This window comes from Oncorhynchus masou, chromosome 32 (assembly GCF_036934945.1).
Source record: "Oncorhynchus masou masou isolate Uvic2021 chromosome 32, UVic_Omas_1.1, whole genome shotgun sequence".
In the NCBI taxonomy this organism is placed as follows: Eukaryota; Metazoa; Chordata; class Actinopteri; order Salmoniformes; family Salmonidae; genus Oncorhynchus; species Oncorhynchus masou.
The window spans coordinates 42,010,117-42,025,520 of NC_088243.1; the positions used below are offsets into that span (position 1 = coordinate 42,010,117).

The window sequence follows — 15,404 nt, forward strand, 5'->3', positions numbered from 1 at the left end:
TCTTCCTACGTGTTGCTGTATTTGAATGGGTTTCTCGTTGGTGTAGACTAGACACTAAACGACCTACTCTTTTCTACTAGTTCCAGCTACTGGTTTTTGTTATGTTCCTGTGAATGAGAGTACCTCTATGTACATGTACATTTGACCCTTTGGGCACAACTCAAAAATTCCTTTACATAACAGCTTCTGAAATAATATGCAGCTGGACCCAATTATTACAAAATAATCTTACAATATATCCCTGGAATTCAAATCCGAACCTCAAAACCAGTTCCACAGCTTCCCCACCCCCCACCCCCCTCCCCCCACCCCCAGGTGGTTGCAATTAATTATCAGGTAGAACAGAAAACCAGGGGTAGTCCGGACTTTGTACGGTAAGATTTGAATACCCCTGCCATATATCATAGCAACGGGTTATGAATGTAATAACACTAATAATAGTAATACTTCTAATAATGGTGTTATTGTGTAGAACGGAAGGCAGACGGACCCCTACTACGACAGCTGCTGGAAAATCTCCGCCCTCCTTCCCATGCTGGAGCGTGCCCAAACATGTTGGGAAATGCCTGGTGGAATGAGGGCTAGCAGCATTCCTTGGTGCCGCTCACTCGTTGTCACAGAACACAGTAACCTGCTTTTTTTGTGCCTTTGAACCGTATCCCGTATGTGTGTTTCTGTGAGTGTGAGACTGTGTGAATGCGTACTTATGCATGCGTGTACTCATACCTGTGTGTACATGTGCACGTACGTGTGCATGGTGATTACCTCCGACACACTCCGCCGTGACCTGTTAGGGAAGCAACACAAGTCCCTTTATTCTACAGCCTTGCCTCTCACACCAACCCAGTCACACCATTGTGTCTCGTCAGTGCTCTCTCTAAGGCTTGCCTTGTTGTAGCCTAGAGTACAGTACTTAATTAGATAGCTCATTCAATCAGAGCCTCTCCCCGACAACAATGGCCGAATTAGTCCGACTGCTGCTCACATCACACCACGCCGACTCACCGGAGAAAGACACTCACAAAGACACTCGCCCCAGCTCTCGTTGTAACTAACGTCCACCACCAAGCATCTTTACAGCTGCACAGAGAAAATACGTTTGACACGAGACAACTTCATAACACCTTATTGCTCATGTGTTTGGGTGCTTTGTGTGTCTCTGCCAAAGGTGTATATGTTGTTGATGCTTAATATAGTAAGTCTATCATTCATGGTTTAAAAATATATCCCTTCCCATAACAGTATGTTTTCTCCACTACTGCATGACTGGATCAATTCACTGTGTACCCTGCAGCTCAGTGCTACAACTTCTTAATTTGAGTCCGACTCCACTTCTGTTCTCCACACAAAGGGTCTGTTTTGAGCTCGATTAGGTCACATCAAAGGAACTAATCTGTGTCAAATAGAGTCTGTATTGTGTGTCGATCACTCTGGACCAATGCTCATTTAGGTAGGTGAGAGTGCAGAAGCGGAAATTGACATTGGCCTCCAGCTGGGCTGATCAGTAATGTAGACACACACACACACACACACACACACATGCACACACACACACACACACACACACACACACACACACACACACACACACACACACACACACACACACACACACACACACACACACACACACTGGCATCCAATAGATCAGAGTAGTAACACACACATAAACCCTACTAGCATCAAATCTAGGCAGTCTATTGGCCTTCTACATCCAAACGTCTGTCAGGTGTGTGCGTACTGGGAGCGGAGTCAGGTGCAGGAGAGCAGAGATTTGTGAACAGGCACACACTTTATTTAGGCAGGAGAATCCAACAGACAGACGCCACTGCGTCAAAACCTTCAGCCCACAGGCAAAAGTGCAAAACGCGCAAAACAGTCACAATAATTATATGTTTAACAATAAACACCTTCGTGAACAACACGGTATAAGCAAACCAGTCTGGCTTGTCAACAATTAACACGTAACACAAACAATTTCACACAAACACATGAGGGGGAACAGAGGAATAAATACATGCAGTGTGATTGGGGAATGAAAACCAGGTGTGCAGGGAACAAGACAAAACAAATAGATTGATGAAAAATGGAGCGGTGATGGCTAGAAAGCCGGAGACATCGACCACTGAATTCCGCCCAAACAAGGAGAGGAGCCAACCTCGGCGGAAGTCGTGACAACGTTAGAGCCAAGCAACAGAGCAGGAGCTGTTCATGCTAGGGGAGTGCAAACTGAAACGAGCACGAAAAGAGAGCATATAAGGCATTATTTGGCCTCATCTGAAGCTTTGCACTAGACCGCGTCTGATTTACCTCAGACCGGATCACTGGTGTGGAAGGCCCAGCGTGAAATGAAATGAGTTGAATTTTTGTTTTTGTGTTCTCGAAATGAAATGGGTCACCTTAAAAGAGCAACATTCATTTCCGAGACCACTGCTGCTGATCATAGTCTAACTTCCCTCTTGAAGTATAATGAGCTATTTTTCACTTTGTCACCCTGTGTGCCAATCCAAAAACCTAGAAGCGCTTTGTTCCCAAAACTGAGAAAATCGTTTGAAGCTGCAAGACTTTGTCCTCTACAACTGATAGAAAAAAAGGATTTGAATGTTTTTTATTACAGATGATTTTAGAGGGTTCGTTTGATTCACTCACTGCCTATTGTGAAATTTCGGTCTGTTGGGTGTTTTGAAGTTTAATATTGATCACACTTCATTCAAACGTTTTGCAATATCTCTGTATTTGGGTGTTCAGATTTTCCTGATACCCTATATGTGTGTTGAGAATATTAAGGAAATTCTCTGGCTTTGCTAAAATAGCACAAGCCCCAAATCCAAGGTATGAAGTTTCTGATAGTATTTGTACCGTGTAAGGTTTCCTATAATGTTAGCATTGTAAAGATGTGTGTGTGTGTGTGTGTGTGTGTGTGTGTGTGTGTGTGTGTGTGTGTGTGTGTGTGTGTGTGTGTGTGTGTGTGTGTGTGTGTGTGTGTGTGTGTGTGTGTGTGTGTGTGTGTGTGTGTGTGTGTGTGTGTGTGTGTGCAAGAAAAGAAACACTGAAAAATGTGGGAGAGAAACTACAGTACTGTAAAGAAAGTACAGTACTGTAAAGAAAGCACTGATCTGGTTTGACAGACTTCAATATTTATGATTTATGTGTACAAACATTCAGCACAACCATGGAAAGAATTCAGAGCAAGGATCTGACACCTATGCAAAGTGAGTGAAGCCTTCCCATTGGGTCCTAATGTAACCTTCCCCCGAGTCCTACAACAACCCACTATAGGCATGCCCATTGCCCAATGAGTGCCCCGCCATTTCTGCTCTCTGGCCCTCTTCCACCTTTGGGACAGGGTTGTTAATGGAAGAGGGACGTTTTTTATTTATTTTTATTTTTTATTTAACCTTTATTTAACCAGGTAGGCAAGTTGAGAACAAGTTCTCATTTACAATGCGACCTGGCCAAGATAAAGCAAAGCAGTTCGACACGTACAACAACACAGAGTTACACATGGAGTAAAACAAACATACAGTCAATAATACAGTAGAAAATTAGTCTATATACAATATGAGCAAATGAGGTGAGATAAGGGAGGTAAAGGCAAAAAAAGGCCATGGCGGTGAAGTAAATACAATATAGCAAGTAAAAAAAAAAAAGTGCTTTCCCTAATCCCCAACCTGGCCTTATCCTTACTCTGTGCTGCAATGTGAGCCCCTGGAGGGTCACCCCAGACCCTGGGCATTCCTGGTGGGTGCAGTCACTCAGCGCTACCAACTTTGCCCTGGACAGCTGCCTCCGCGGATCACTGAGTGGCAATAAACCCTCTCTACAACTGGCCCAGCTAGAGCTAATGACATGCTACGCTAGCCCTTCTGTTAGCGCTTGTTCCATTAGCTCGCTGGCCGCTCTGCTGCAGAAGGTCACTTTCACAGAGCTCAAGTGTGTCCTTGGTGTGTCTCTGTCTTGCCGCATCATAGCGGTGGCAGGCGAACAAAGGCTTTTGTAACGGTGAGTCAACACAGCAATACAAAGGCGATGGAAATAGCCCAGTTGTGCACTGTGAACGAATAGCAGTGTCTGAGAGAGAGAAAGAGGGGGGGAAGAGAGCGCAATATATGGAAAGAAGAGAGCGAAAGAATGAGAGGGGGAGAAACAGATAGAGAGACAAAGAAAGCGTGAGGGAAAGAGCGAGAGAGACAGAGAGATTGCGGCAGAGTGTGTGTGTGTGTGTGTGTGTGTGTGTGTGTGTGTGTGTGTGTGTGTGTGTGTGTGTGTGTGTGTTTTTAAAGGCAGAGGTATAGAGACAGTGGCGAGGAGGACTCCTGGAAAGAGAGAAATGGATCCCGAAAGAGGGGGACAGGGTCTGTTGTGTCACCTGGTGGGGAGTGAGCTGTCTAGTCAGTCAGCTGCAGAATAGGACCGCAGGTTGCGCCCGGCCAGCTCCTCTCACACACTCAACCAGACGGGAAAAAAGAACAAAGGTAGAGGATCGCTGACAACTGGACCTTTACGACACGAACTGTGGCTCACTTCTCTGTACAAACAAACTGTGTGTGATTGAACCTGTTTCTGTCTGTATCTTTCTCCCTCTCTCTATTCATCTCATTGTTTGTTCTACACCATATTATAGAAACATTTTTGCAATATCGCTAGGAGACAGGTAGCCTAGTGGTTAGAGCGTTGGGCCAGTAACTGAAAGGTTGCTGGCTTGAATCCCTGAGCTGACAAGGTAAAAATCTGTCTTCTGCCCCTGAACAAGGCAGTTAACCCACTGTTCCCTAGTAGGCTGTCATTGTAAATAAGAATATGTTGTTAACTGACTTGCCTAGTTAAATAAAAAAATGTTTTGTTGTGCTTACAAAGGTTTACCTACAATGACTACTGGCTGGTATTGTGGTGGTCCTAGCCAGTTGTGGCACACTCAAAACCCACTGACCTCCTTAATGCAGTTCAGTGCAGCAATGTGTCTCAGAAAGCTGGTCTCAAAAGGCAGATAGAAGTAACAATGACGGAAGGGGAGGGCGGCGCAATTGAAATAAACGGCCCACTGGGAACAATTCATCTTGTTCAAGTAAGTCTGGCAGAGGCCACATGCTATGAGCAGAGCCTCTGAGCACGTGGATGTTTTTTCGGGGGCACAATGGAGATTTATTTATCTCCGGTGCCAATGCACCAGGTGTCAGATCTGCGGTTTAATTCAATTCAAGAGTAGGATAAGGGGGAACACTTTCAAAGGAGGCTCGTATTACGTTCGCCTCCTAGTACTTTCTGAAATGCCTCCTAAATATTAATAAACAGAGACGCCACTATAACCAATACAATCTCTCCATCCTATTTATTTTTTGACCTACGTGTGTAGCAATATAGTGTGTTTTTCTTATCGGTGTAGAACAGTCTGTATGCAAATCTCACAGGAGACTTTACTACACGTTCAAATCTTCTTCTCCTTGGAAGGACGTGCAAAATGAGGAGGCTCTCACTCCAGGTGCCCTCTCCCTCACCCGGTCTTGTTAAATTTGGCGCCTTGGCCTTGGCCCCTAAGACTCTCATGAACTTCTACAGATGCACCATTGAGAGCATCCTGTCGGGCTGTATTACCGCTTGGTACGGCAATTGCTCTGTCCGCAACCACAGGGCTCTCCAGAGGGTGGTGGGTTCAGCCTAGCGCATCACCGGGGGCACACTGCCTGCCATCCAGAACATCAGCACCTGGTGTCACAGGAAGGCCAAGAAGATCATCAAGGACCTCAGCCACCCGAACCACAGTCTGTTCACCCTGCTACCATCGAGAAGGCGGAGACAACATCGGTGCATCAAAGCTGGGACGAAGAGACGAGAAAACAGCTTCTTTCTCCAGGCCATCAGACTGTTTAATAGTCACCACTAGCCGGCCTGCAGCTAGTACCCTGCCCTGAACTTAGCCACTGTTACCACCAGGTATTCTACCCTGCAGCTGAGAGACTGCTGCCCTATGTACATAGCCATTGAACATGGGTCACTTCAACAATGTTTACATATTGTTTTAACCACTTCATATGTATATACTGTATTCTAGTCAAGCATCATCCTATATAACTACTGCTGTACAAATCAAATGTACATGTATATATAGCACTTTTTACATCAGCAGATGTCACAAAATGCTGATACAGAAACCCAGCCTAAAACCCTAAACAACAAGCGTTGCAGATGTAGAAAACAGTGGCTAGAAAAAACTCCCTAGAAAGGCAGGAGCCTAGGAAGAAACCTTGAAATCTAGCCTCTGATGAGTTGCCAGTCCTCTTCTGGCTGTGCCAGGTGGAGATTAAGGCCATTAAGGCTAGATTGTTCTTCAAGATGTACACCTTTTCTATTCATATACTGTCCATAATGTTTATACACACCACTATATACAAAAACATACAGTTGAAGTCAGAAGTTTACATACACCTCAGCCAAATACATTTAAACTCAGTTTTTCACCATTTCTGGCATTTAATCCTAGTAAAAATTCCCTGTTTTAGGTCAGTTAGGATCACCACTTTATTTATAGAAAGTGAAATGTCAGCATAATAGTAGAGAGAATGATTTATTTCAGCTTTTATTTCTTTCATCACATTCCCAGTGGGTCAGAAGTTTACATCCACTCAATTAGTATTTGGTAGCATTGCCTTTAAATTGTTTAACTTGGGTGAATTTTGGCCCATTCCTCCTGACAGAGCTGGTGTAGGCCTCCTTGCTCGAACACGCTTTTTCAGTTCTGCCCACACATTTTCTATAGGATTGAGGTCAGGGCTTTGTGATGGCCACTCCAATACCTTGCCTTTGTTGTCCTTAAGCCATTTTGCCACAACTTTGGAAGTATGCTTGGAGTCATTGTCCATTTGGAAGACCCATTTGCGACCAAGATTTAACTTCCTGACTGATGTCTTGAGATGTTGCTTCAATATATCCACATAATTTTCCTACCTCATGATGCCATCTATTTCGTGAAGTGCACCAGTCCCTCCTGCAGCAAAGCACCCCCACAACATGATGCTGCCACCCCCATGCTTCACGGTTGGGATGATGTTATTCGGCATGCAAGCCTCCTCCCTTTTTCCTCCAAACTTAACGATGGTCATTATGGCCAGTTCAATTTTTGTTTCATCAGACCAGAGGACATTTCTCCAAAAACTACGATCTTTGTGGAGGTCTACACATTTTTTTGTGTGTCATGCACAAAGAAGATGTCCTAACCGACTTGCCAAAATAATAGTTTGATAACTAGAAATTTGTGGAGTGGGTGATGGTTTAATGACTCCAACATAAGTATATGTAAACCTCCGACTTCAACTGTACATAGAGTACCAGTCAATAGTTAGAACACACCTACTCATTCAAGGGGTTCTTTAGTTTTACTATTTTCTACATTGTAGAATAATTGTGAAGACATCAAAACTATGAAATGAAATATAAGGAATCATGTAGTATCCCAAAAAGTTTTAAACACATCAAAATGTATTTGAGATGTCACGATCGTCGTAAAGACGAGACCAAGGCGCAGCGTGGGTAGAGTTCCACATAATTTTAATCAACTGAAACTCACCTAACAAAATCAACAACCAAACGAAACGTGAAGCTACAGGTGTGCACTCAGGCAACTCAATTTAGACAAGATCCCAAACTAGAAAGAGGGAAAAAGGGCTGCCTAAATATGATCCCCAATCAGAGACAACGATAAACGTCTGTCTCCGATTGGGAACCATATCAGGCCAACATAGACATACAAAACCCTTAGACATACAAAAAACCTAGAGTACCCACCCTAGTCACACCCTGCCCTAACCAAAATATATAAAAGATAGATATCTAAGATCAGGGCGTGACAGTACCACCCCCCCCCCAAAGGTGCGGACTCCCGGTCGCAAACCTGAACCTATAGGGGAGGGTCCAGGTGGGCATCCACCCTCGTTGGTGGCTCCGGTTCTGGACGCAGTCCCCGCTACCGACACTGATCCCTCCGCTTCTGTGAAACTGGACCGTGGATCGTTGTCGGAGGAACCGGACCGTGGAACATCGCCGGAGGCTCAGAACTGGGAACCACCGCTGGAGGATCTGGACTGCAGCTCATCGCTGAAGACTCTGGACTGCAGCTCGTCGCTGGAGGCCCCGGACTGGGGACCGTTGCTGGCAAACCCTGGACTGGGGTCCGTCGTTGCAGGCTTCGAACTGGGGACCGTCGTTGGAGGTTCCGGACTGTGGAACTGTCGCCGTAGGTTCCGGACTGTGGAACTGTCTGTATTATTTTGTATTGTTTGGTATTGCTGCACGGTTGGAGTTAGAAACATAAGCTTTTTGCTGCACCTACGATAACATCTGCAAAATATGTGTACGCGACTAATACATTTTGATATGACTCACAAGCATTCTCCATACTCCTGTGCCTCATACAAACACACACACGCATGCATGCATGCATGCATGCATTCACGCACGCACGCACACACACGTACATGCATGGACAACATATATACACAAGCACACACTCTCTCTCTTTCTTATCTGCTATGGGGCTAGGAGTACCGCCACCCTGTATACAATCATGCTTACAATTGTAGCATTGCCAGGATTTCCACCTGAGCTCTAGCCACTTGAAGACTTTTCAGATGTGCAACGAAAAGTTGTAAGTGTTTCTCAAGGTTTGTCCCCAGTTTGTCAGAGTGACCCATGGTTTAGGACGCTGTAGGTCATTGGAGTGGCATTGGGCTGACTTTTGTCCCGTTGACTGATGAATGGCAGGCAGGTTGGGGGGAAATTTGTCCTATCAATGCTGTCCCTCAGAGGTGGCTGCAGCTGTTCTAGTTCTATCAACCTCCCTCCCTCCTCCCCCTGTGACAACAGCCACGCATGCCATTCCACCGAGTGGACGAACCACTAATAGAAAAAGGCACTGCGCCAAGGTGACCTTCAACAGAAGCGCTATTCCATGTAACATCTGAGGACTTTGGAACAATAACACTTGTTACACTTGCAAACCAAGCTTGCCATCTCTTCACCAAATCCATCCATTCATCCAATGCCATTTCGGGATCAGCCCTGCTTTAGGGTGAAAAGGTGAAAAGACTAAAATATATCATTGAGAAGGTGCCAAGGAGGTTATGGCAAATCTTGCCTTAGAAAACAAAATAAACAGTCCTTGGCTTCACCCCTCCACTCTCAGCGACCAGCTGCGCCTGTGACCTGTGGCCTGTGGCATTTACGGACAGACAGCGCCTGCCCGGGGGCTTGATTAGAGCGCTGCATTGGTGCCGGGGTAGCCACATCCATCATGTGATATCTGTCGCCACGCTGCTGACTGGATTAGAGTCCTAATCCACCACCACCCAGGCTGACGGAGCTGCTGATTGCTGAGGATGGGTAAAAAACGAGAGGATAAAAAAGAAAGGAAAGGAGCCGCTTTGAGCCCCCCCCCCCCGATCTGTGGAGAATGGAGGAATACTATTGACCCCCATGCACTAACACACACACACTACATCTAACCCCCTCCCCACCAAACATACAACTACACAGGCACACACTTATAATCATCTCAGGTACTCAGAGGTCTTCTGGGGTTAATTTGTGTGTGTGTGTGTTATGTACAGTATGCCTTGTTTAAACCACCGTCAGCCTCTCAAACAATGTGCTCACTTCTCTTTTCTATTTCACCCTCTCTCTCTCTCCCATGGATTTGTCTGTAATTGACCCAGATTCCGGGAGCATATTTGCCTGTAGGTATCCAGTAGTAGGCTATAGAACACAAGAACACAAATGGGAAAGAAAATGGGTTTTGTTACGCACATTTTGTGCTGTGTTTATGTTTGTTAACAGAGCCTTTGGGCCTCAGCATCACTACTGCTGTGATAGAGAATGTTACAACAGCTTTATCACAGTGTTATCTCAACCTAGCTGGAATAATTTCCTTGACTTGCTTGTGGCAGTGGCCTCTGATGCCAGGAACTGTGGCCCCTCAGTGGCCCTTTAACACCCTCTTCAAAAGGAGCTAAATGAACGCATGTTCACAAAATAATCCGGAGCCTCAATAATTGGATTAATTGTTAAAAGGAGCCTGTGTTATTAAATAAAATACAAAAACACAGGGGTTGGGGGTGCAATGGGGGTGATTAACACTATATCTCAGCTCTACACTAGCTCGCTGCCAAGACAGTCAATCTCTCTCATACACACACACACACACACACACACACACATCCACACCACGAGCATGTGACCCAACTTAGAAACAAAGCCAGGCGCAAGGTACAAATTACCATGCGCGCCAGTGGAGATAAAAAAATAAACACATTTTCAAAGCTTGAAATAAATGCCAGATCTTTTTGATTCCTGAAATCTGTGACTTTTCTCGATCACTTATGTTCAAATAGGGGAGGGGGTGAAAAAGGGAAACATAAAGCAAACACCATTAACAATTTGGCTATCTCTGAGTCACAGAAAATAAGGGTTTCTTTTTCTATCTTCCTAGTTTCCCCCCCTGTATTGCTCAGTGTGTTATCTCTCCTTTAAGTAAAAGGGACCTGATCCAGTTATCTATCCTTTAAAAATAAAAATCCAGATATTTGTGATGTGTTTTCACCGCCGGTATTGCGTACATTCACAGCAGTTCTTTGGTAATTGGAAGAGAGTGGGCACACATATCTTACCCCAGGCGTAAATTGCATGGTGGAGGCTTTTTTTCCCTCTGACGGATGGCAACACAATCATGTGGATAAATGTCTTAAGATCTGGTATGTCAGTGTTAATGATATTTCTACTTTGTTGTCTTCTTCGATGTACCACAGCTTGAGATGGCTAATTGTAGCAGCTTAGTGTGAGGGACAGATATAACAACAACACAATGTTTTAGAATTACAGGACACGTTTTGGAACATTCATATAGAAATATGTAATGTAGAACAAACAATGCTCTCCAACATGTAGAACAAGGAATTATGTTGGTGCTATTCACTGCATTTCTATCTGCAACGTTTGACAACGTTTAACAACTGAACGTGGCCCTGGAAGGAAGTGTATCACTGAGGGCTGACACGATGGCTAAAGCAGGTCACAGTGCAGCTGGTTACTATTCATATGCCAAAGCAGAGGGACTACTTCCACAAAGGCCGATAGACTACAGTGAACCAATTGAATAGGGGCCCAGGTCAAATTGGCAGATTTAGGTGGGCCCCGCTCAGTCGACAGCTGCCAAAATTAGAACATGACAGGGTTTCTTTGAATTAGACAATTAGGGAACGACCCAGGTGGCTCCATTGTGTGGGCTATTGATCATCTGCATTGAGTTCAGCTTCAATGGATATGGAAAGGTCTGTCCAAGGAAGGGGCAGGCCTGTTATAATAGCCTAGTCATATACTGATTATTGTCACATTGATTAATTCATCCAAAGGGGACCTTGAGAGGTATTTTAGGGAGCTGTATTCGATTTTAAATGTCATGACCCGTGTCTATTTTGGTCACACAACTAATAATACAACTGTTGGTTGTATGTCCAATATGAATAATTATATTTATATCATATCACAGTTGAAGATGCAAGGGAGGTGTACCATAATATTGAATATAATTATCTCCATCAAATTAAAACAGTAATCATTATCTAAGTGATTAGATGTGACAATGCTTAATTTGCAATATATAAAATAAAATAAAAGCATTACTATGCTTTTGATTTAGCTGTAAACAACCGAAATATACTATTTAGGGCTCTGAATAGCACATATCGGTAGTTACAGAGAAACGTTAAAGAGAAACGACAAGGTACAACCTGTGTATGAAATATGTAAATAAACGTCCACTGTATTGCATGTACTGTATTGGTTCTAATCTCTGTGTAGCTCGTGATACCTATTGGCACGTCACCGCCTTCATGGTGCAGTACCTTGTCATTATTGGTTATATCACCAGTCCCTTGAAAGCGATTCTGACCAATAGGTGAAGAGGAGGACGAACGCTTTCGGTTAATACTCGCTAGCTCTGACAGTGGTTAAATTGGTACGTCCCTGGGCGAACAGAGTAGAGGAGAGTACATCGCGAACGAACTCTTTGGGAGGAGATAGTGGTTATTTTTTCCTCCCTCGAACAACAACAACAACTTCATTCAGCTATTGCACACAGGGTCGTCAAACTACAGCGATCGAAACTTGGGGGGGACCAAAGGATTTGATCTGCAAGTTTTTTTTTCCCTCTTGAGCCTTTTTTTATTTTTTAAACATTTTCATAAGAAAGGATTCTGTTGGAGGCTCGCTCGTACTCTCGACGCAAATATGATGGTCGGGGAGATCGAAGTGAAGGAGAGGCCGAGGCCGAGTCCCGACTATTTGATGCAATTGTTGAACGAAAAGAAGTTGATGACCAGCTTGCCAAATCTGTGCGGCATCTTTACACACCTTGAGAGGCTTCTCGATGAAGGTAAATGCCGCCTTGAGAAATGGAGGTTGGGAGGGAAAGCGTATTTCTCGAGCTCGGTTGGGCATTGCTACAAAGAGCGCAGGCATGGTCGCTAGCTACATAGCCCGGCTAACATGGCAGGCTAGCCAGTTACAGTATCGCAGAGCGCCACAACTTCTTCTTTTAACTTTACAAATTGATAACTTCGAGGAAGTGAAACTAGTTTCGTGCACCATTCAACCGGGGTTTTTCTCTCCAACCAAACCTCAATTTATTTGTAGCTAAACATGTCGTTTGGCTATACATGTGACGACGAAGTAAAAGTTTTTAGCCCGCTAACTAGCTAGCCAGGACCGACACAACTAGCTCGACATTTTCCTTACCATTGTATATTTTATTCTATTGTAGCCTATCCTGTCAAGTTTGATTTACGGGTGAATAAGATTTTATTTTATATATATATATATTTTTTTAGAGAGCCAGTCTCCACGTTTCATCGAACTCGTGTGAAATGGATTGGTTAAAAAAAAGTCCGGATAAAACGTGCCAGCCTTCGTGGACAACCTTACGATAAAAGTTGCCTATCAAACACAATGCATCTGCCTGTATTCGCTCCACAGCTAGTTTTTGTTGGGATAAACACGCATACACTACTTGTTTATTATCAACTGCCTGATGGAATTGCGCCACATCGGAATGTTCCTCCACTGTTGCGGTTCGGATTTCGAAACAATGGCTCGGCAGTGGTTGTTTTCCCGTGAAAATATTTCTAGCTTCTTTAGATTTGCAGCTAATTGTGGTCTTTACGCTAAAAAAAAAATGGTTTTATTAACCGCGAAAAAATATCGACTGCCTAGGTAGGAATTGTCGTTTGTTCATTCTATGGTCGTGTTTTGTTACATGCCTTTCTTTGTCAGTGCCATCATCTCAGCCACGTTGTCGCATGATTTTTTTTCTAGTCTGCCACTTCAGATGCATAGTTTACATAACTATCTACTGCTATTGCGGCCTATTTCTGTTATATACAATCATGCAGTTTTGCCCTAACTACACTGCTGACTCAAATAACCATCTCATTTGAATCGGCTGTGTAGCAAAAAAACAACGTGCAAGACCGAGTTTGGGAAACCCTCCAATGTACTATTCATAACGGGAGTCGTGTGTGTTTTATGTAATTGAGTAGGTGCCGCTAGAGAGCGCCACTTCCCCCTCACTGCCCTGCCCTTATCTATCTGATATGGACAGCTGACGTCTCGTCACTTTTCTGGAAATTAAGATTAGTGTCGCTGTCGTGCGTTGGTAATGCGAAAATTATTCAATTGGATCTAGTCTGGTGAAGTACTTTTTTGAAGACTTGAGTTTTATTCCAAAATATAGAACCAAAATGTGTCATGTTTATGTCATTGGGCACATCTTTACCAACCAGTTCAATCAAAGTGTTGTCACCTGTAAAACAAGTTGTTTGCACTGTGACATCTGAAATACCTCCCCAGCCAGCTTCTACCTCTCCAGTCTACCATAAAGTCAGTTTAGATAAACTCACATCTTCCACTAAGCATTGCTAAACTGAATTCTGGAGAGGTTGTTTTGGGGGGAGGAAAAAAACAGGGGGAGTGGTTGGAGATGAGACATGTTTGTATGTATTAGGCTGTCTGTTCTACCAACAACAAAAAATAATATATACATATATGGGATTTTTGTTGCTTTAAACCCTGCTCACTCAACCCTTTCCTTCCCCCTCTGCTGTTTTTTTCAAGGGAGACAGGAAACTGTGGGGCATTTTTTTTTCTCCTGAATTTCATCCTGCCTCCCTACCCCCACTATATTGTACACAAACTCCTCCAGAAAAGAGGAAAAGGGACCAGGCACCAGTGTTTCTCTCTTGCTGAATCGGTTTACCCAACCAGCTCTGGAAGCCTGTGAACGCTTACCTAGCAGCCCAATGTGGCTGCACCACCCTGGGCTTGTTACTCAAAAGCATTGGGGGGAGGTTTAAGAGACTGGGGCTGAGCCCCCCTTCCCTGGCTGCACATGAGGTTTCACAATTTGTATGTTGCCTGCCTTTGTCTCTTTACAGCTCTACAATTTACTGGGCTTACCAAAGCAGCCACCCAAACTTTACCCCACTGTCAAATGTTGAGTGTGTGTGAGGAAAATCACCCCAGAGCAGGAGGCTGTCTAGGAGCAGCCCTCTTTGCTCACTCTTTGGACTTGCACTTTCTGGCGTGAGCCCATCCCCATTTACAGTGCACTGCTGTAATATTGAGTACAAATGTCACCTGAGTGTAGGGAAAAGCATTACCATGCCATAGCATGATGTTTGTAAAGTAGACTGCTGCTATTAATCACAGTGGGAAGTTAGTCGTGTGGGGTATATTTGCGTGCCATTCAGGTTATGCAAATACAGACCACGGTTTCAGTAGTTGGCGAGGTTAAACGTTGCAGTTCATTATGATTTCTGTCTGAGAGGACAGCATGCAGACTGCAGTGATTTTGTTTATTTAATCTTGGGTTATTGTGTGAGTAATTTGATTCCAATGAGGTGTCAGCAGATTTTTCCAGAAAGTAGTTTACAGCCTGGGATTCTATTTAGGTTGCATAGGAAGTGGCACTATAGGAATCACACCTGTAGTACATTTAGTCAAGGTGACCCTGGTACCTGCTGATGAGTGACTGAATGACAACAGGAGTTGGCTGAAGGAAATACCCTTAAAACAAACATTACATTTGTTTTATGTTTCAGCAGCATTGTCTTTGTCAAGACTTGTTATGGAGAAGTACACTGGAAAGTTCTCATATTGAGAATAATAATTTACTCACAGGTAGTGTTGCATGGTATGCTCAAACATATGTACTTTTTGAATGCAAGAACATGTAAAATGGTTCTGTTGTAGAATTTTGCTATACTTTTGTCAAATTTGTCTCGCTGATCGAGTCTATTAGAGCAGCCGACGTACTCTTTATATTAGAGCAGCCGACGTACTCTTTATAGCGCAAGTGCACCATG

The 15,404-nt window shown here is 44.0% G+C and overlaps 1 protein-coding gene across 1 annotated transcript in view; it reads left to right on the forward strand.

Annotated features, from left to right (window-relative positions):
- The first annotated feature begins 11,981 nt into the window (after positions 1 to 11,981).
- Positions 11,982 to 15,404, forward strand: part of LOC135526085 (protein quaking-A-like) — a 79,917-nt gene continuing 76,494 nt past the window's right edge. Inside the window, 1 exon segment of the mRNA XM_064954177.1 lies at positions 11,982 to 12,418. Within this exon segment, the coding sequence (XP_064810249.1) occupies positions 12,274 to 12,418 (145 nt within the window). The 5' untranslated portion in view covers positions 11,982 to 12,273.